At 48.6% G+C, this 21,591-nt stretch overlaps 3 protein-coding genes and 2 long non-coding RNA genes across 6 annotated transcripts in view; 3 read left to right on the top strand and 2 right to left on the bottom strand.

The window, feature by feature from the left end:
• Positions 1–46: 46 nt before the first annotated feature.
• On the top strand, positions 47–3,041 carry LOC122390696 (flexible cuticle protein 12-like). The gene is made up of 3 exons (XM_043383883.1): positions 47–155; positions 2,008–2,162; positions 2,397–3,041. Exons 1-3 carry the CDS (start codon positions 141–143, stop codon positions 2,683–2,685), a joined length of 459 nt encoding a protein of 152 aa, XP_043239818.1. The 5' UTR covers positions 47–140; the 3' UTR covers positions 2,686–3,041.
• Positions 3,042–6,256: 3,215 nt separating this feature from the next.
• LOC122390698 lies at positions 6,257–12,342 on the top strand. Its single transcript, XR_006258208.1, has 4 exons — positions 6,257–6,601; positions 8,043–8,138; positions 9,289–10,112; positions 10,633–12,342. It is a non-coding gene; the product is annotated as an uncharacterized LOC122390698 (long non-coding RNA).
• On the bottom strand, positions 12,307–15,249 carry LOC122390697. Of its 2 annotated transcripts, XR_006258206.1 has the most exons (3): positions 14,856–14,945; positions 14,227–14,339; positions 12,307–13,372 (listed from the first exon to the last, which is right to left on the bottom strand). It is a non-coding gene; the product is annotated as an uncharacterized LOC122390697 (long non-coding RNA). The 2 variants fall into 2 exon arrangements; XR_006258207.1 differs by having other exon boundaries at positions 14,227–15,249.
• A 237-nt stretch (positions 15,250–15,486) lies between these two features.
• On the top strand, positions 15,487–19,219 carry LOC122390699 (mesencephalic astrocyte-derived neurotrophic factor homolog). The gene is made up of 4 exons (XM_043383885.1): positions 15,487–16,227; positions 17,635–17,759; positions 18,204–18,345; positions 18,610–19,219. The coding sequence occupies exons 1-4, from the start codon at positions 16,143–16,145 to the stop codon at positions 18,774–18,776; spliced, it is 519 nt and encodes a 172-aa protein (XP_043239820.1). The 5' UTR covers positions 15,487–16,142; the 3' UTR covers positions 18,777–19,219.
• Positions 19,220–20,235: 1,016 nt separating this feature from the next.
• LOC122390690 (egalitarian protein homolog) overlaps positions 20,236–21,591 on the bottom strand; it is a 29,609-nt gene continuing 28,253 nt past the window's right edge. Inside the window, exon 8 of the mRNA XM_043383864.1 lies at positions 20,236–21,424. Coding sequence (XP_043239799.1) covers positions 21,177–21,424 — 248 coding nt within the window. The 3' untranslated portion in view covers positions 20,236–21,176. The remainder of the gene's footprint in view (positions 21,425–21,591) is intronic.

Raw genomic sequence — 21,591 nt, forward strand, 5'->3', positions numbered from 1 at the left:
TTGGCATGCACGCGTCTCGTGCACTCTGTGGCCGACAGGCAGGGCTCTATTTAAGGACTGGGTAGGACCAGAGCCCACACATATCGGTGCGATCGGGGTGTCACTGTTGGACTGGTCAGTTTGCTTCACACCGTAGGAGGATGGTTGACATTGCCGTAAGTACCGTGGGGTCAAATATAAATTCAACCCGGTGATGCGATTGTCATGAGCGTAGAAACTTTTTAAAACAATGTGAAATAAAAATGTTACGCAAGCAACCAGCTGTCCCATGTCATGATCGGAATCTGCATGGTTTGATTTGACCGATGAGGATGAAACAGCAATTAACCCTATTCCTGGCGGGCTCCGCCGGGACAAGAAACTGGCGGGGGGGGGGGGGGCCGATTCGGCCCCCCCTTCAGATCTCAAAAACTACACATCGCAGCGACAAACGGTAAACGGCATCGGATACGCACGGTCAAGATCTACAATTTTTACTAAGGTCATTTTCAGGTCAGGTCAAAGATGACGTCACAGGGGTCGAAAAAGTCAAAATGGCGGCGCTAGATATGGAGAGAGTTTTTTCTCGAATAACTTTCGAATTAGTCAAGATAGGAACAAACTAAGGGCATCGTCGTGATCCTCTCGTCAATCCGCATCGAATGATATATATGTTGACCTCGAAAGGTCAAGGTCAAAGGTTGACCTCAGGTCACGTGACCTTGAGGTCATCATGTATATCATTCGATGCGTCTTGACGAGCTGAACACAATGAGACCATCCACGAGTCTGTATCTTGTTCCTGTACGGAGTTATTGGCCAAAAACCTTTGGTGACCTTTGATGACGTCACATGACCTCACAGCTGCCCAACAGCAAAACAGACCTCAAGGTAGTGAAGGTTGATCGTATATGAAGTCATGTATGGTATATGGGGCCATTCCGACCCGTTTTAGTGGTAAAAACAGGGAGTTGATTTTTCCCCCATTGACTTATAATGGGGAGGTCGCGAAACTGACCTGACCTTAGGTCACTGATATCAAAATTCCGAGATATACAAATTGCACATACTAGTACCCTAACTAAAGCCTGAAGAGAAAAAATTGATCGGTCAAAAACTCTAGCTCTGGCGTGATTGCAAACTTTTCTGAGATAGGGTCACCAAACCGCCTCTGGTGACCTGACCTGAGGTCAGATCAACTCAAAATTTTCAGACATGTTGCGTAGAAGCCTTTTAGGAAAAGTCAGAAAATTTGAGCTTCCTAGCTCAACGCGTTTGGGAGAAATAACCAAAAAACCTCAGGGGGGGGGGGGCTCCTGAGGCCCCCCCGCCAGGAATAGGGTTAAATGTATACCTACATTAAGTCACGTTCTTTACTGAACCAAAATTTCACCGATGGTGATTATACATAAATGAGCCAATAGTTTCCCAGCCGAATGCTAATAGCCGAATGCTAATAACGTCGTAGAGTACCTATATATTCCGTGCTAATAGCTTGAAGGTACTGGTGCCGGTCTGTCCATTGTATTACTTTTGACCCGACCCGGATCAATATTGCTACACATAAGACCTTGTTAAATATTAAAACCTAGAAAACAACACTATTTAATTGTCACGTCCAATAGACGGTCATAACTGTTCATCTGAATAGAATAATGGCATGCTGCCAAAAAATGTACCTAATGGCGTCTTGTTATTTATTTACATAGTCGCAAACGAATTATGGTTTAGTACGTAACATTAAAAGCACGAGACAGGCAAAATCTTACAAATATTTGGCGCCGTCAGTTAGGATTGCAAAACACATTCCACAGAAGTGTCTGACTTGGAACACACCTGTTCGCAAATTAAATTATAACGGTCAGTTAGGCAAGGCGCTCGACATGGGGATATCACTTAATACCAGCTATTATAGCTATTACGAAAAATTGAATTGGTCATGACTCATGACATCAGCCAATCGTTTTTCACATACCTACCTTCTCAGTTCTCCGCCATTTCATGACGCACGCGCCGCCTTCTCCCCAGTGTTTGCTGTTGGTGCTGGGATCGTTGGGCGCTCAGGCGCGACCTCAGTACGACAACTACAACACCCTCTCCTATATCTCGGGAGCCGACGCACAGGCCACCATTCTCGAGGAAGAGAACAAACCGAACGGAGGGCTCGGCAATTACAGATACAAGTAAGTTTCATCCATTACTGGTAGCGTCTTTGCGCTTGCACATATGTAGTATGTGCTCCGGAGGACGTAAGTTATGTTCTGATACGTTCGTTGGTTCATAGCATGGGAGCCTGTGACCACTCACTACACATAATCCTTCGTCTTACGAGTTCATCAGCGCTTTTTAAAAACGTATAGTAACTGAGAATGCCTTATCCCAGCTCGATTAACCTGAAGCCTCCGTCGTTCCGCCAGGTACACCACCTCGAACGGCATCTCCCAGTCGGAGGAGGGCCTATTTGAGCCCGGTGTCGAGCCGGAGACGGGCATCATGGAGGTCTCCGGCTCCTACAGCTACGTGGACCCCAGCGGTCTGACGCGCACAGTCACCTACACGGCCGGTGTGGACGGATTTCGCGCGCAGGGCGACGACATCCCCACACCGGTGCCGACACAGTACCCGCTGCCGGCGGTGCCGCCACGCGATGGAGCCGGTGCGGGTGCTCGTGAGGGCGGCGCGGGGGTGCCCGGCTTTAGTGGCTGAGGGGAACTGATGACGCTAGAAGTGATGCGAGCGGTGAATTGTTGAGGCCTTATTTTTGTGTACCTACAGAGACGCTCATTATTGAGCTTATATTCGCTTACGGTCGCTTTATGAGCCTCAGAACGCCATAACTTAGAATGTAACACAGTGATTTGTGGCTATCCTATCATTCATGAGTCATATGAAACGACTATATTATTTTTGTACTTATGTTCAATAAATCATGCGACTCGTAGGGCGAAGCAAGCGCCAAAGTTGCCGGTTGTAGGTATGTATAGTGCTGTTGTGATCATGTCGAATATGGGCGCCTGCTGGCTGCTAAATTGCTAAAAATTAAAAAAAAAATGGTCGACTGACAATTGTTTCTTTTGGGCATTTGAATGAGGGTCAAATGCCCATGACGAAAACAGCGATATCCAGACCACATAAAATCGTCGCACGAAATGAGGCACCGATGCTTGAAACGAGTTCAGTTGGGAAGGGCAGGCGGTCGTACGACCAAGGCTGCAGCTAGTCGATTGATTTCCAGTGACCCCGACTCCGACTCTGGCTCTAAAAAAAAAAAACAATTCAACTCCGACTCCGATTCCGACTCCGGGCAAAACTATCGACTCCGACCGACTCCCTCCGACTCCGACTCCGCAGACCTGGCAGGGCTGCGGAGTTGGAGTCAGTCGGAGTCGATAGTTCTGACCGTAGTCGGAGTTGGAGTCGGTTCTGGAAACCGGATACGGAGTTGGAGTCAGAGTCACCAAAAATTCGTCGACTCCGCACTGCGGAGTCGACGAATTTTTGGTGACTCTGACTCCAACTCCGTATCCGGTTTCCAGAACCGACTCCAACTCCGACTACGGTCAGAACTATCGACTCCGACTGACTCCAACTCCGACTCTGACTCCGCAACCCTGCATATGAAATCATTCAATAGAGAGGGGACGAGGAAAATGGTGATGCAATGCAGGATGAGGAGACTGGCGCGGTGACATTTGGAAGGCTGCATTCTTGTGAATCCAACTAGTGCATGTACTTATATAACATCGTACCTAAAGTCAAGACTCAAAGTCATCGATAGGTACGGGGACCCGCAGTTGCTTCTGTACACGAACCCCAACTCTAGCCGTCTGTCCTGTACAGTAAAAACCGATAACATTGATATCGACTGCTGGTCCCTATACAAGAGCAGCTGAGGTTTTCTGTGCGTGCCCTCTGACAGCTTATCGTTGTTCCCTGTGAGGGTGTTGGGACAATTTACTCAGGGTCGCTGTACAGTAGCAACTGCGGGTCCCCGTACTTACCAGTATAACGCCTTTTGGGGCGACTAACGGAGCGAGCGAGAGGGTGAGCCTTGCACGTGCGAAATTTCGAGGGGGTACCTCCAGTTGACTTGTGCACGGCACCCTACTAACCGGTCTCTAGCGATGTGCCGAATTTGAGCACAATCGGCCCAGCCGTTCTCGAGATCTGGAAGCGGCACCCTGCACGTGCGCACGTGCAAAATGGGTCCCAACTGACTTTTGCACGGCACCCTACTAACCGGTCCCTAACCATGTACCAAATTTGAGCGCCATCGGTCCAGCCGTTCTCGAGATCTGGAATCGACCCCTGCACGTGCGCACGTGCAGCAGCACCCCAACTCTGGCACATGGATATGCATTGCCTAGTGGGTGCCTACCTACATGCCAACTTTCAGCGCAATCGGCCAAGTAGTTACGGAGATATTGCAACAATTACAAAAGTGACACCTCTTCGTTTTGCACGTGGCACGTGCGTAAGGGGTCACCCACATGCAGCGGGAATAGTCCAATACTTGGTAGAAGGAATGAAGCTACCCTAGAAAAATTACCGCGTGTAAATCGGTCAAGTGGTTGCTGAGATATAAGCCTCGCAAAAGCGTGACCACGGCCGCTCATACTCAGAAATTTCCTTGTTTCCTTCCTAAGGAAAGACTACTCTTAGGTGTTGTTTTTATCCGCTGGGACTGAGAGCGTGAGATGATGTTTTTCGTACTCCAGCGTAGATGGGTAGCCATACGGCTTCCACGGTTGACAGTGATGACATCAGTCATCTTTTGCAAGCTCGTTAAAGATTTGGGCTGTACGGGGACTCGAACCCCGGGCCTTTGGATTAGCGCTCCAATGCTCTACCTCTGAGCTATACAGACCAAGTACTTTAACGAGCTTTCTGCCAAGTTTTATGCGGATCATTCTTAGGTGTTGTTTTTATCCGCTGGGACTGAGAGCGTGAGATGATGTTTTTCGTACTCCAGCGTAGATGGGTAGCCATACGGCTTCCACGGTTGACAGTGATGACATCAGTCATCTTTTGCAAGCTCGTTAAAGATTTGGGCTGTACGGGGACTCGAACCCCGGGCCTTTGGATTAGCGCTCCAATGCTCTACCTCTGAGCTATACAGACCAAGTACTTTAACGAGCTTTCTGCCAAGTTTTATGCGGATCATTCTTATCTCATAAGAATGATTCGGATCTCATAAGAATGATCCGCATAAAACTTGGCAGAAAGCTCGTTAAAGTACTTGGTCTGTATAGCTCAGAGGTAGAGCATTGGAGCGCTAATCCAAAGGCCCGGGGTTCGAGTCCCCGTACAGCCCAAATCTTTAACGAGCTTGCAAAAGATGACTGATGTCATCACTGTCAACCGTGGAAGCCGTATGGCTACCCATCTACGCTGGAGTACGAAAAACATCATCTCACGCTCTCAGTCCCAGCGGATAAAAACAACACCTAAGAATGATCCGCATAAAACTTGGCAGAAAGCTCGTTAAAGTACTTGGTCTGTATAGCTCAGAGGTAGAGCATTGGAGCGCTAATCCAAAGGCCCGGGGTTCGAGTCCCCGTACAGCCCAAATCTTTAACGAGCTTGCAAAAGATGACTGATGTCATCACTGTCAACCGTGGAAGCCGTATGGCTACCCATCTACGCTGGAGTACGAAAAACATCATCTCAAGGAAAGACTACGCTCGCTTCGCTCGCTCCGTAATAATATATATTAATTATTAACACATGGTTTCCCGTGTGTAAATGGTTTTAACGCACGACGTGGATGGATTGGAGCACGAGTAAGTTAATGCACGAGTGAAACGAGTGCATTAAAGGTAGACTGTCACCTTTTTTTCACTTACCGGTTTTCGTAAGAGGTGCCCGCCCTCACCACAGATGTCCAGTCCATTTTCCGTTATCCTCACCCTGTAACGCGCAATCGCCTCCCAAAGTTCCATTTGATGCCATCTTTTTCGCCGGTGAAAATGCTCATCACTACGATAGCATGTATGTCACTTTTCATTACATTTTGGCATCATAGAGATTCATTGTTATTTTTCTTGAATGTTGTGACAAATTTCGTAATACCAATATTAATTTCAACAGCAAAGACGTACATTTAGCAAATTAATGTTGAAGGTTTCCTAGTATACTAGCATGAAGAAAGGCCGATCTCTTAGCATTGTGAAGGATTTCAGGGAAAGGAAAAACTTTGTCGATTTTAATTAAGAGCATTTTATACAAATTTTAAGGAAAAACTCGTCTAAAGGGTTTTATTTATCTTTTCTTATTCACACATATTCAATTCAAAGGCGATAAATTGTTAATTAGCAAATTTGTGGTAGAAGACAATGCTTTTTTTTACTTGAAGGGAAGTGGTAAAGGGAAGACCTGAGGTCCGATCTCTTCAACACTAGTGAAGGGAGCAGACCCTATGACAAAGGTAAGTGGTAAAGGATTTTTGGTTTGCTACCATGTTCTGCATGTTTCCACCTCTGTTTCAAACACGACGCGATAAAATTGAAGACTTTTTCGGGGCACGTGTCAAATGTATTGCTAATTCATAGGCGATGCTGAAAGTGGTTTCATCCTCATTTCTACGGTCTCTGTGCGCTAATATTTAATGGTTTTCATCGTGGTAAGTTGATATACAACGGTGCCGGAATCTCTCAAGTAACAAGTAACGGGTGTGCACTCAGTTTTGGAAAAAGATCGATTATCTCTTTTTTGAACTTGAAGTTATAAATACAAATGCTGGCATAGTGAATACCTAATCATGCAATTGAGGATGAGCATGCCAAAATTCAAATTTATACAACTGACTTGGGGAAACTACCCATGCTGGAAACTGCCAGTCTGCAAGGTATGGCAATTTCGACAAGATCTGGTCGGTGCGGGCTTGTTCAGCTGTTGCGGCGTGGTGCGGATTTCGCTTGGTGTGCGGATTTAGTGGATCACAGTGCAGATTTGGCTTGGCGATGGACTTGACGGACAAGACGATATTGATGAGGCAAATCGAAAAACATTGCTGGAGCTTTTATGTGTAATTCAGTGTCCCCTGGGTTTAAATGAGTGTGCAACTGCTGGTCATTTTTGGGTTCTGTGCGGATCTTTTACCCTCAGCCCACATTGGGGTGGATTTTCCGGTTTTGAAGGGTTGGTGCGGATTGTGAACTTGGGCTAGTGCCCTTCGTCGACATGCGAGCGATACTTTGCAGCATGGCTGCGCACGGCTGCAAAGTATGGCTTCAGCTTCAGCAATGTTTTTCAATTTTCCTCATATATCTTGTCTGGTCTGTCATGTCCATCAACAAGCAAATCTGCAATGTGCTACACCAGTGTCCCAAAATTAGGGATATTTTGGCTTGGGTGTTCGAGGGTAAAATTCCTCACTACAAAGAGGACTGAAAGTGGAAAATTGCTAGTCAGAAAGATACAAAGAAGAATGAAAACATGATCACCATTTTCTATGTGAATGTTACAGGATGTGGGAGCTGCGATGATTTAATGGAATTTGAATGTAGGTACAAGCCAGCCAGCAAATGTACATGCGGATGATCTTAGTTGTTAAAGTTGGGAGGGCAACTTGTCCTGGAAAATTAAAGGTGAGAGTGGACCAAGTGGACTATTCAATTTCACAAGGATTTCACTTTCCACCCAAATCTTGGGACACTGGGCTACACTAGATCTGCACCCTACCAGCCAAATCCGCACCACGCCGCATCAGATCAGCACCAGCTGAACAAGCCTGCACCGACAAGCTTTTGTCAAAATTGCAATGCTTTGCAGACTGGGAAACTACTAGGCGCAAATCCAAATATTGATCGACCAATAAACAGTTGAAGTGAGCAGGGCTATGACCAAACTAGGAATAAATAATTTAAATATGAATGCTTATAATTATAAATAGTTATAAAGAAATTAGTATTTGTCAATCACCATTCAGCGACCGTTGACCTGACTCAGTCTGAAAAACGTGGCAGCCACGTTTTTCAGACATGCTGAAAGCTGTCATGCTGCACCTCTTAATATTAATTGTATAACAACTTTAAATGACAAATACAGCTTTTCTTTTACAGCAGCAACATGGTAAACCGTTGTTGTGTCAAGACATGCAAGCAACACTTTGATTACAAGCCCCAACATAAGCAGGGTGCAAAATGGAAACTACACAGGTATGTGATCTCGCCACCGTCATTGCAGTATTTGAAATGCAGTATCATGAGGGTTATATTTTACCAGATAAACGCCTTTTGGGCGAAGACCGAACGAGCGAGAGAACTGTAGCTTTTCTTGACAAGGGGTCCTCTGACTTCGGGAATTTTTCAGCTATCGACACAAAATTGGCACACTGCTAGAACTAGACACACTCTACAGTATGTTATGAAAATGAATGAACCGGGGTGCTTGGGACATTCACTTTGCACGTGCAATGAATTCATATCCTATACTGTAGGTAGATTTCCATATCAATTTCACGTGCTTTCAATAATTCTTTAGACGTTTCAGTTCGTTACAGTCTCAAAAGGTCTCGGTTATCTTTCAGTCTACCCCCAAGACCTAACTTATTGTTTTTTCCCTGGCCCGGCATGCTCTCGGCACCATCCCTCCAATTCTGGCCCAAGGCAACGCACGAGCGCTGCCTGCATCTAGTATTGAAAAGACTTCGCTTCGCTTGCTTGCTCGTAACAACCTATGTAGGCTGTTGCCATTTATTGTGGCACAAATGTAAATGCACAGAGAAACCACCTGCTTTATTACCAAGAATTTGAGAAATCAAGCGATTACACCCCAAATCGCTTCCTCCAGCCGGAGGCTGTACCCTCGAAGGTAAGCGCGCTCCGTGGCCGAGAGAATTCCAGCGGTAGTGTTAGACGCGAAAGCAGCTGGTGCGGACGGCCATATTTTGCTCGAACGCGTAATCGCGTGCCGGTGGGGTGGTTCTATTATTTGTCTGAGTGAGAGGCGGCTTACCCATGGGGCGGTATATGGTGCAGAGCTGGGCGCCACTGACAAAGAGAAGGACGCTTATAATGTGACACAATGTGTTCTAATGTTATAATATCTTTTTTCGGCATGGGCCAAGTGCATGTGACCTTGGGGTGGTGCGTCAGTCAATAGTATGGAGATGAGTGCCTGTGGGCTGTGACGTTATGACGTTGTGCGTTGTTTTGTAATTGTGCCGTCTTTTGATGGGGCGAAGGCTTGCAAATCCGCCCCATTGGAACAAAAAGACATTATTGGCACGCCCCCCCCCCCCCCCCCAGCAGGGCACGGGTAAACACTCTGGTAGTTCACCAACCTCTCTCTGCACTGTGATTTCAGAACCTTGGTACGTCACCTGCGACGGCGACGTCACCTGCGAGTTCCGCGGAACCCCTGACGCCGTCACCAGCTGGACCATCCGCGGCACTGGACCATCCAGCGACGGCCGTGACGCCGTCACCAGCTGGACAATCCGTGGCACTGGACCATCCAGCGAAGGCCGTGACGCCGTCACCAGCTGGACCATCCGCGGCACTGGACCATCCAGCGACGGCCGTGACGCTGTCACCAGCTGGACCATCCGCGGCCCTGGACCATCCAGCGACGGCCGTGACGCCGTCACCAGCTGGACCATCCGCGGCCCTGGACCATCCAGCGACGGCCGTGACGCCGTCACCAGCTGGACCATCCGCGGCACTGGACCATCCAGCGACGGCCGTGACGCCGTCACCAGCTGGACCATCCGCGGCACTGGACCATCCAGCGACGGCCGTGACGCCGTCACCAGCTGGACCATCCGCGGCCCTGGACCATCCAGCGACGGCCGTGACGCCGTCACCAGCTGGACCATTCGCGGCACTGGACCATCCAGCGACGGCCGTGGCGTCGACTCTGCCAGTGCCGGAGACGACGGCGACGTCACCTGCGAGTTCCGCGGAACCCCTGACGCCGTCACCAGCTGGACCATCCGCGGCCCTGGACCATCCAGCGACGGCCGTGACGCCGTCACCAGCTGGACCATTCGCGGCACTGGACCATCCAGCGACGGCCGTGGCGTCGACTCTGCCAGTGCCGGAGAGGTCGGCGACGTCACCTGCGCCGCTGGTGTCAACACCGCATGGACATCAGCTGCGAGCTGGTAAACGGCGGTGGAGTGGAAGCAGGTGAGAACTGGCAACCTGTTTATGACAAACTTTTCTTTTTTGCTTGAGGGGTGATTCTGGTGTCTTTCTGCTAGAATTATTCAAATTGGGCTTTATCTATTATTTTGACCATGGACGTGCCTCAAGCATACTGCAGCAAAATTTTTACATTTATTCCCCCCAAAACCCCCCTAAATATTGACCTAGAGCAACCAAATTTGCGCAGGGGCGAGAACTCCAGGGGGCCCACCTACCTACCAAATTTGGTGTTTCTAGGTGCCATAGGAGCCAATCGCGAGGGGGGTCGCATCACCCCCCCCCCCTGCCAGGCCGTGTTATGAAAAATGTCCTGCCAGGGCGAGGGTTAATGTAGGAGCTATGCACACATAAAGCATGTGTTGTTTACAGCATGGTACTTCGGCTGCAGGCTTGAAATGGAACAGACTTTAGTCTTATCTGCATGTGGTAGCTCGAGCAGAGGTATTACATCTGCTTACGTGTCCCGTAGCAGCATTTTACACCTTGTCCTGCTCTCCCACAGAGCGCGCAAGCCACCAGCCAGCTGACTCAGAGCCCAGGGGGCGTTCGCCACCAACATCCGCACGGCGCAGCTGCAGAGGTGATTTCTGCCATGGAGCAGCATCCGCGGCTCCATGACATCATCCTTCCATCATTCTCCATCATCATTTCCGGAGCTCACCCGACGGCGGAGCTGGCGACGCCCGCGCCCCGCCTGGCCGTCCAGCCTGCGCGCTCCGCCGCGCGCCGCGGGCCCGGCTCGCCGAGACGTCCGGCTTAGGTCGGCGTTTGAGGCGCGGCGGGGGGCAACGTCTCTGTGCCCTGCTCCGGGTCCCCGCCGCCTGCGGTCTCTTCTGCTGCCGCCACTGAGGGGAACGGCTCTTCTTTGAAGACATCATCGGTCGACGGTGATGCTGGCGGGCCGGTGGCGGCGTGCCCCGTCGGCAGCGCGCCTGGGGAGGACGCTGGTGACGACGAATCTTCATCGCCGTCGGCACCGGTCGCGAGCGAGTCGCTGTTTAGTTGGCCTGCTACTGTGCCAAAAAGTGCGACTGTGGCCAGACTGGTATACGATTTGTCAGTGCTTACGCCCCTCTTGCCGTGCCGGCCGTGCTCTTTGCCGTCTATTGGGGATGCGTTAGAGTTATCGTTTTGGGGTTTATACCGGTATCAAGATTGATTTAAAAGATGGATTTCATCACATTTCTCGCGCACGTTCCACACGTCCTTTTGGTGTTTTGTATGATGGTAAAACGTGCTTATACCTTTTCTCTGTTACCAATGGGCCCTATTAGGTACTGCATCTCCTGCATTATTAGGTAGAGATGCAGTACCATTATTAGGTACTGCATTATTAGGTACTGAAGGAGATGCAGTTAGGTACTGCAGATGCAGTACCTAACAGATGCTTTCAGTGAACTTGTAGAGTCGAGATTTAACGTCAGGTGTTTGGCGTATTTAGATGATTTTCTTTTCATGTCCAAGGACGCTGAATGGTATCGCTGCGTTTCTGACTAGTGTTGGGTTGTGTATTAATTTCAATAAATGAGTTCTCGTTCCGTTGCATGTTTTTACGTTTCTTGGTGTGTCGATTGACTTTGGGCGTGATTCTGCGCGTGTTCAGGATAATGCCTTGTCTTGTCACTATTGCGGGATGGCCGTGGTCCAAGCACAGTCGCTGTGACAGACGGTTCGATTTGTCGACCAATCATGTTGCTTCGTTTTTGGCGCCTTGTGTGTTGTCCGGTCTGTCAAGACTCAGCTGGCTCAGTCTCGACTCTGGCTCTGGCTGGCTCAGTCTCAGTCTCATCAGAGAGCGAAAGGAGCTGCGCGCGCGGCTGCAGCAATTCATCGGCGGCGGCGCTGTGAACGCTGTGTCGGCGGCGCGCGAACAGGAGCTGATCGCGCTAAACGAGGACCGCCAGCAGCTTGTCCATCTGCAGCAGCTGGTGTTGCAGCTGATGGGCGGCCAGCAGCTGGCGGCGGTCGCTACCCCCCCCCCCCCGCCGGTCCTGTGTGCGGGGACCGCCGCGCCCGGCAGTGATGGAGGGTACTATGGCGGTGTTACATTCCTAACTGTTGTCACATATCAACTGAGAACCGTCCGGCCGGAGGCAGTTAACGCCGGCCGGCACCTACTCACCGTGGCCGTATTTTTTTATATGGAGAGAGGAGAGAGGAGAGAGAGGACATCAGGTTGTCAGAGAAATAAAGTGTATATTTATTATTTGAATCGAGCGAGTCGCGTGTTCCACGAGCGGGACTTGGAGCAAAAAGCTGGCATTGAGATACAACGAACAGAACGTGGCGTCGAGCAGGAACGCCCCCGGCTATGTACACGGTGCTGCTGGGCGCGCGACCAACAAAACACGAGAATGCATCAACATCAAAGACACACGGTACATCAAAGCCCTCCGCGCCATCGCTGGGTCCGTCGGCACCGCTAGCGCTTCTACAAAACAAGCACGCACATAGAGACGCCATTTCCAAACGCACGCATACACAGAACAAAAACGCACATGCACGTCCATTCGTTTCACTCAGTCACCCATGAACGGCTTGGGTTTCCGGACGGTCACCAGCCGGCGGGGCCGCGCCGCGGCAATAGGCGTGAGTCTCCTCGTTGAGCTTGCTGAGCGCGCTGCCACCGGAGGCGGACGGGGCGCCGCCGGCCGCGCCGTCCTTCGCGTCGCTCACCTCCACCTCGACCCCACTGTCGGAGTCCTCGGCGGCGGCGCGCCGGCGCAGCTGCTCGCAGATCTCCTCTGTGACGAAGGTGGCGCACTTGGGGTCGCGCATCAGCGGCGTGAACTCGAGCTCTGGCCGGCCCTGGTGCAGGCTCCGTCAGCGGCCGCGGCTGCACCACGGCAGCGCGCGATGCTCGCACAGCTCGCACTCACGCTCCACGGGAGCCGGCGCCGACTCCGGTCGCCGCCGCTTCACCGGCGTCGAGCTGGCCTGAGACGAGCCCTTTGCCGCACCGCCCGAGCCCGTGTGAGGGATGATTGTGAATTGTGATCTCGTTGTTGATTTTGATGGGCTGTCCGGTGGCGGCCGCCGCCGCAGCTGCCTTCCTACGGCCAAACGACTCCATAATCTTCTTGGCGACGACAGAGTGAGGGCTGTAGACGTCATTCTCGAACTGTTTGTATACATATGCGAATGTGGCCGTACAGACGGTGCACTTGTAGGGAAAGGTGCACCGGGTTCAGCATCACAAGGTGGTCCTTAAAGACGTGGTGCAGGAGCTTCCACTGGTACACCTGGCGCACACAGAGAAAACACGTCACCGGTAAATCCCAGTTTGAAGTGAAGGAAGATGTGCATGAAATCCTAGGACCAGACAACTCGCAGGGGGGAAGTCCACAAATGACGCAACATCACTAGGTACAACCTCGTATCGCACAGCAATGTAAAATCATTAATGGTACCTAATGGTCTCCCTAATAACCAGTGTACGTGTATCTCCAACCCGAGCCGCCTCCCACGATAAGATCAAGACTTGTGTCAAGACATGTGTCCTAAGTATTAAGTAATAAGTTCACCTGTATCAAGTTCACCTAGCACCACTTTTCTGAAAGAAAAGTGGTTCATGTTTTAGTGCCATCTTTCATTATAGAAAGACAATGATGTTGAATGTGTTTTCTGATGAACCACAAAGTGAAAATCAGTGATTTATGGGTGCATTGTATTTAAGAATTCCTTTTGAATTATCATGAGCAGAGTTGAATACCTCCTTTTGCACTCTTTAGAAAATGAAGAGACTCACAAAATTAAAACATGATTAGAAAGAACACATCCTTAGAAATGTTTTGTGTACTAACCATATTTTTTTCATAAAACATTTATAACTTCCACCAAACCACACAATGAGTCAGGTGAGATTATCTTACATTAGGTAAGGTTAGGTAAGGTTAGATTAGGTTGTATTATTTCTGCTTGTAGTGTACCTGACTTTTCAAGGTAGGTACATGATAATTTTAATTGCAATAATCACCTTAAAATATATATTGGCTAGCAACCTAGATAAAGGCTAGGCCACACATGGCAATTAAATAAATATTAACAATTGTTTCATACTTTCACATCGCATCGTAAGAAACATTCAGTTATTTACCTTTGGGGCTCGGGCTGGGCGGTGGGTGAAAAGTTGAGAATTCTTCTTGCCCCTCGACCACCTCCTCTCCTCACCCGTCCTCGTCCTCTCCCTCGCTCACCAGGCATCTTCACCTGGAAGGTAGGCATACAGAAATGGGCCAGTCTGCAAAACGTGGCAGGTCTTGACAATATGTTGTCAGGGCACACACCACAGGTTGTGGCAGGTTTGAGGAATTTTGGGGCAGAAGCAAGGAAATCTGGGGCAGAAGTTGAAAGCTTGTCACAGCATTGATTCATTTCGCTTCTCATACTTATTAAATGATGCACTTCATCATTATATCATTTTCATCATATTCATGAGGGGCCCTCATGAAAGGAATTGGGTTGCCCAGGTCTCGGCATTCCGCTTGGGGCAATGTTTTGACTGTCCCAAACATCTTGTCACGGATTGAGCTCCCTGCCACACTTTGAAGACTGGGAAATTGGTGCTGGAATGGAAACACTATCAGATTCATGACAATTTTTCCAATACCATAGGTATTTGTTATTCAAATAGCACTTGTCTCAACTTAGTCTATCACTATTCATATAAACCTGGAAATAGTCTAGCTTTTAATATCACATGCCAAAATACATGTATATATATACCTATCAGATGAATCAGAATTGGAATATTTTAAGATATAGATAACATAACTCATTAAAACAGGCAATTCCAAAAGCGTAAACACGACATACATAACCAAAGCAAGGATCATTGTATATTTCAATTGTAACATGCGCGCCGTTTATGGCGACAAAACCCGCTTCCATATCTTATGACCTTGAAGTCTAGTGATGTGTCAACATTGTCGCTAGACATTATCCGATTGATAATTTATGATAATCGATAATTTTTTTACGCGATTCACGTGATGATAGCTTGCCAGGTGAATTCTAAAATTTCGTTTTATCCAGGGAAAAAATCATGGGCCGATCTGAGAAAACTTTTTGAAGGTGGCAGTCTTCCTTCGCACGAGTGCTCCATTCCATCCACGAGTGCGTTAAAACCATTTATGCAAGGAAACCATGTGTTAAACTAATTAATACATGCTTTACGGTGCGAATTTAAATTAAAATCAATCTTAGTCCATGACATTAAAAGGGCCTTTTATGGGAATTCTTAGAAGAAAGTCAATGACCCTTCCGAAAAACTTCAGTCGAGAAATTCATCACTGCACGAGCGTGCACCAATTTAAATTGGTGCACGGCTACCTTCGAATTAACGCACGGTTAATCTCCAGTGAACGCACCGTAAAGTATGTATTAATATCGATTATATGCAACGAGTTAAAAGCTGGAACGATTTATTTTCATTCCGATCGATCAATAAATTTTCAACAACCCTGTAGTTAATGAGAGCCAGCTAATTTGTATTTATTTAGCATCACATTGATTGATTTTAAATCAGTCACGGACTTTAGTCGGAGTCATCGCATTTCCATCCGTACTCATCGGTATGCCGGGTTTGCCACGTGTTGATAATCAGCAGCTCTGAATGATGCCACGTTTATTTTCGTCATGTGTTTTGAATACCAAGACAAAGAAAACAGTAAAAGGAAAAAATATTTTTACATCGTTGGTCAAAATACTTGAACCAATTGAGTGGAAATTGAGTCAGCTCTTGAGCTTCAACTATTTTTTAGATTTTAATATGCTCCTCATTTTCTTCTGTCAAGTCTGACAACTAGGGAAAATTGACCAATCAGAGGTCGCCAAATAGCTTGGAGTCGGCTGCTAAAACGCTACAATTCCGGTGACGTGTGGTTTATTGCGCTGCGGTGCCGGTTGTGGGCGAATTTCGTTGATTTTTAATTCGCGTGGGGTCAGGTGCTGCTTAGTGTCCCGGGTTGATCTCGAGAATATATTTGTTACCTAGATAATATCTGTTTCAACATGCAGAATCTCGTCATTTCGTTTGGTTTGATAGCGCTTTTTCAGCTTGCGTTGGTTTCATCTTTGAAATCTGGAGACTGTGAAGGTAAGAGCGATCAATATCCATTTTTGATATTGAAGGATCCATGAGAGGTTGCTTTCAAATCGCTTGACAAATAATAATGTACATGTTTTTGTAACGTAACGAGAAAAAACGAGGTGGCTTTTTGTTTTTTGTAACGGCAATGACAGCTGGCCGATCCACAAAGGAAATCTCCCTAATTGTAATCAGTATTAGGTATTAGTAGAGCAGGCGTCACACCAAGGTTTTCCAACCAAGGAGAGGTGCTATGCCTGGAGGTACTTCTTTCAAACAATACCTAAACAAACCTAACCTTACCTACAACCTACAATACAACCTACAACCTAAACCTACCCTACAGCCTACAAACATACAGCGCCTCTCCTTGATTGGAAAACCTTCGTGTGACGTCTGCTCTACCAATGCCCACTATTATTGGATGCTGCAGTGTGTGGCCTGCAAGTAAAACTCCCTAAAAGTTATCTGATATCCTTATAACTCCTTTTTCCTCCTCGCGCATTGTTTTGTAATTACAATAGACCCATTTTGAAATTTGATTTGCTCATTGGGAAGATAGAAGAAATTGGACAATGTTTGACACTGTGGAAGGGGCTGATGGACCAGCTCTCTCCCCTAGAATCCATTTAATATTTATAAATTGAGCTCTCGTGTCTCAATGAATTTATTGACAGGCCCAGTCCCCAGACCCCATGATAAGTAGAGCTTGTTGCCTCGTGCAGGCCTTGACTCCTTTCTGATTGAGTAGGTAGGTACCTACTTTTAAAGGCTAAGAGTTCAGTCAAGTTACCCATATCAGGTTAACCATGAAATTTGGTGGTATATTTTAGCTTCCAGTCAAAGCAGCTGGTCTTAGTTGGTACCACGCAACTGATTTCAGTTGACAGAATCATGACAGAATCTTATTTATATGATATGGGATAGTGTTATGCAAGATTCTCTTAGTCTTGCAGGAATCAGGATTGTCCTCAGAATTGTGTAAGATCTTGCATGATCAAGCAGATTCTTGTGAAGTCTCGCAAGACTTTTTCACATGGTTGCTTTCATGACAATGAGCCATATGTTGAGATGTGAGACTATCCCTATCAGGAGTCATATTATTGAGTGCAGGTATGACTCAAAGCCAGGCTGTGCTCAAAGCCTCATGGGAGTCAGCTGTCAACCATAAGTACTTATTACTGTTTGAGCAAAATTGTGGACGAATGATATATGAAACTGTGAGTTTTAGCTTATACCCATGCATGTTTTCATCACTGCCATTTTCACAAGAAGGCCATTGCCTTCTACTCTTTACTCAAATGACTCAAATTATGAGCTAGTGCAACATAAGATTTAACCATTTTAACCATTCCTTTAGTGCCTGCCTAACAATTTTCCCATGGTCTTGTGTGTTTATCACCTTTTTATTTACAGTTTGTATTGGTGTCCTGAACAAGATTTACAAAGCCATCCCTGCTGAGGACAGTTCAAATCAAGATAAGATTCTTAAGAGCCTCCAAGATGTGTGTGCTGAACTCAAAGGAAAGGAGCATAAATTTGTAAGTTAATATTACATAATGAAACCTTTGTGGCTACTTATTTATCATGGGACATTTGCCATTGAGTCAAATATGGTTGAGGAATATTTTTTCAATGTTTTTGTGCATGCTTATTCTTACCCATCTGGTTGGTCGAACATAATATTTTTCCTTAAAAGTATAACCACATTGCCACATTGAATTGTGTGTGTATGTGAAATTGAAATGTCTTCCAGATCCCTGCCTAGTTTGTCTCCTGACCTCCATTATGTGTCTGAACTACTGTTGTATTTTGTTTCCCCATCTCCCCTGCCCACTGCACAGTCTCCTGGCTGATAGGATGACCTGTACGTGCTGCATCCACTTCTTTTGTCCCATATGTCCCGAGTTCCTCTCTGTATCTGTGCCAGTGTGGTTTCCACACCTTCTTTGCCCTCACTAACTCCCCGACTGTGTGTGCGCCAGTGTTACTATGTCGGCGGGGTGGAGGACTCTGCGACGCGTACGCTCAAGGACATCACCCAGCCGATGAGCTATTCCATGCCAGCGGAGAAGATCTGCGAGCGCCTAAAGAAGAAGGATGACCAGATCTGCGAGCTCCGATATGGTCAGTCAGTGAACTGCCACAGCTCCTGGTAGAGGCCGCTAATTTCACTTTGAATTGAAAGGTGGAAATGAGCGCATGGTATATAATAGATTTTAGTGTAATAAAACGGCTTGAAATCGAGGGATTTGTAAATCGCAGTGATGCTCCAACTAAAGGTCGAACAAACTTACGGCTTGTTCAACCTCTCGGGCCTTAGTTCGCCTCAACCACTTTATCTTTATTTTATATCTTCATTTTCTTCACCAACTTCTGTGATTTTTTCAGACAAGCAGATCGACCTGAACAACGTGGACTTGAAGAAGCTGAAGGTCCGTGACCTGAAGAAGATCCTCGCCGACTGGGACGAGATCTGCGACGGCTGCCTCGAAAAGACCGACTTCATCCGACGCATCGAGGAACTCAAGCCCAAGTTCATGCGCGAGGAGCTATAGTGCTGCTGTCACTTAGGTGCTATCTATCGACATCTATTTATGTTTCCGCCGCCTGGGTACATGGACGGTGGTCAGAGCAGTGTGTGTGTTCTCCAGTGTGTTGCCGGACGCTCTCAGGCACGCTCGAACGTCCGACCGGGAAGCTGATAGGCTGCCTCGCCGAGAAAGTACGAGAGCGGATGCACGGCTTGATGTCTAACCGCTTTCCATCGCGCCGCACGAGTGGAGAGCTGGCGCGACTCAAAACGAGGCAGTATTTGTTACGGAGGGGGAAGGGAGGGGGCTGCGGCCGATCTGATTGGTCGGCTCATTCCAGGGGGCGGGGCAGCGCCCGACTGCTGTGTGTGCACGCGGGGGTGTTACTGTATTGCTGCACGTCCTTAGACGACCGATGTGACTTGGGAGGGCCCTCATCGAGTGAATAAATTTAATGTCACCCATTACGATTTGTTTTGTTGGGTTTGTTACCGCGACTGTGGCGGATGGTTGATCCAGAGCAGACATTTCCGAACGTCTCCGAAAACCCGCATGATTCATTTAACGTTTAGTTTTGATAGGAGCAGACCGGTCAATATGAAGGTTGGCGCTTATTCTATGCTGACGAAATCGAACCAGTGATCGGTTCGATCGGTTCACCCCCAACGTTCCACTTGTTTTTCTATGGATAGCAGTAGCTTTTAGGCGTCTTGGGTCCGTTTTCAGAAACAGCAGCTTTTGAATCGGCGACAGCAGATGCGGCTGATGGCATAATTGTTCGTCGTTATCATCATTAGTCACGGCTCGGCGCCGCTTCCGAAAGCTAAAACATCCCCTGGCCCGCCAAATTGGTGAGGCTAGGGAGAAAGAACAAAATATGTGCAGAGTTAGACGTGTTTCTAGGCATAGCTGTCTGCAAACGCTGTAGCCTGTTTCGTTCAGAACATCTTAAAGGGACTGTCCCACCTTAACATTAGATTTGAGTTGAGATAGCCATCTTGATGGACGTTCTTTGAAAATCAGTGCCGTGAAAACCGTTTCTCCAGCAATTACTTCATCGCAAAGAAATTTGAGTTTGATTTTGACATCTGTGCAAATAAGTGCCACAATGTATTGGTATAGGCACTTAAATCTGATGACGTCATCAGGCTTTCGAACGTCCGTTAAATGTTTGACTAAAACGTTTTGTAGCACGCGGTGGTATATGCTGCGTTGCGCGCAACAAATGCCGCACTTTTAAATAAAGTCGCTAGGAACAGCGGAGATCCCAAAAAGTAAACAAAAGTAAAAGTCTAATATCTTGAAAACCGGTGAATATTTTTCGGTGAAATTTGGTAGATATTCGTTTTCGCTCTTTCTGAACCGAGCGACATCACTTTCATGCCAATTCATAAACTTTTTTAAAGGTGGGAGGGTCCCTTTAAAACCAGCATTCAGTCAACTTGAACATAAAAGCCGGCGGCAACACATGCGACACCCCGCGTACAGCCTTTGGTTTATTTGTGCGCCACTGCGCGTTCGTTCGTTCAGAAGGCTGGGCGTCCGCTCAGGGGACCGCCCGGTTAGTACGCGTAACTCTGACGACTGTGACCGTAGGTTACAAGCGAGAGTTAGTTTCGCCCCACACCCGACCGAGCTGACCCGACGCGCCGCTTCCGTCTGACTTCTCGCCGCAGAAGTCGACCGAGCGGCGCGGGCACGCGCAGCGCGCGCTGACTGGGGCCGGCGCGTCCCGCCCCACAGAGGCACTGGGTGGCGTCATCTGACACAGAGGGCCGACCGGCCGGCCCGCAGCCGCCACAACTTAACAATACGGCACTGTCCGCTACCACTACCGCGGCCTAGCGCCGCCACCTGTCTACCAGCTACGTGGTGAATCAGAGACCCGAATTCACGAATAAAGATACGCAATAAATAATCACCGTGACCAAGTAAAATAGCCGAGAAGCCGGGCTGGGACAAGATGACTAGAGAAGACAGAATGCAACGGTTGAGGCCGACTCGGGTTCGCACACGCTCAGGCACACACACCGCTAGCTACCGAGCGTCACAAAACTACAGATCGGCTGAGCCGTTGGGCGCCGCCCGCACAGGCACACCAGGCAACAAACGCACGCGCACCGATCACCGGGCTACTTGCATAAATGTTCTATCATCACAGGACGTTCTCTATGACCGGCGCTAGCACCGCCGCCGCGCCGGCCGGCGAGCCGTTTGCACCAGTCAGGTATATAAAAATAGGCTAGTAAATGCTGCACTGCGTCGTGGGGGTCGGCACACCGCCGACCGAAGCTGCCGGGTCGCTAAAGGCGCGCACTGGGGCTGCCTGGACGGATTCAATGTCTCTCTCAGTCAGTGTAGTATGTATACATATTGTCCTGGGTGATTATTGTCAGAAGACGCGGCGGCCGTCCGCGCTCGGCCTCAGTTGGTGAAGCCGTCGTAGAGTTTGGTGATGACCACCTCGCCGGTGGAGAGTGTCTGCACGGCGGCGTCTCGGGTGGGCGGCGGTGAGGGCCGCTCGGCGCCCTCCGTGGCCGCCGCCAGCACCTCCTCCAGCCGGTGGATGCGCTCCAGACGGCCCAGACTGCCGTTGGCCAGCACCTCGTTCACCATGGCCATCGACTGCGAGATGCTGGGCGATGTGACGCTGCGCGGCGAGAGCACCCCGCCTGGAGGAATAGCGGCAAATAGGGGCGGTCAGAGAGGGTGGCAGACGGGAACAGTCGGTAACACACGGAGACAGCTGTATCAATAACACAACACACAGGATACGGTCCCAGGACGGCTAGCGGGGCACCGGAACAGATCAGCAACACACGAGGAACACACAAGAACC

This window comes from Amphibalanus amphitrite, unplaced genomic scaffold (genome assembly GCF_019059575.1).
Source record: "Amphibalanus amphitrite isolate SeventyFive unplaced genomic scaffold, NRLGWU_Aamphi_draft 000405F_arrow, whole genome shotgun sequence".
Lineage (NCBI taxonomy): Eukaryota > Metazoa > Arthropoda > Thecostraca > Balanomorpha > Balanidae > Amphibalanus > Amphibalanus amphitrite.

What these genes read in the sequence shown, in the direction of transcription:
- LOC122390696 (XM_043383883.1), top strand. An exon ending in CTCGGCAATTACAGATACAA is followed by an intron (nt 2,163 to 2,396) that starts GTAAGTTTCATC and finishes TCGTTCCGCCAG; the next exon opens with GTACACCACCTCGAACGGCA.
- LOC122390699 (XM_043383885.1), top strand. Translation starts at nt 16,143, where the DNA reads ATGCAGAATCTCGTCATTTCGTTTGGTTTGATAGCGCTTTTTCAGCTT. An exon ending in GAAATCTGGAGACTGTGAAG is followed by an intron (nt 16,228 to 17,634) that starts GTAAGAGCGATC and finishes TTTTATTTACAG; the next exon opens with TTTGTATTGGTGTCCTGAAC. An exon ending in GATCTGCGAGCTCCGATATG is followed by an intron (nt 18,346 to 18,609) that starts GTCAGTCAGTGA and finishes TGATTTTTTCAG; the next exon opens with ACAAGCAGATCGACCTGAAC.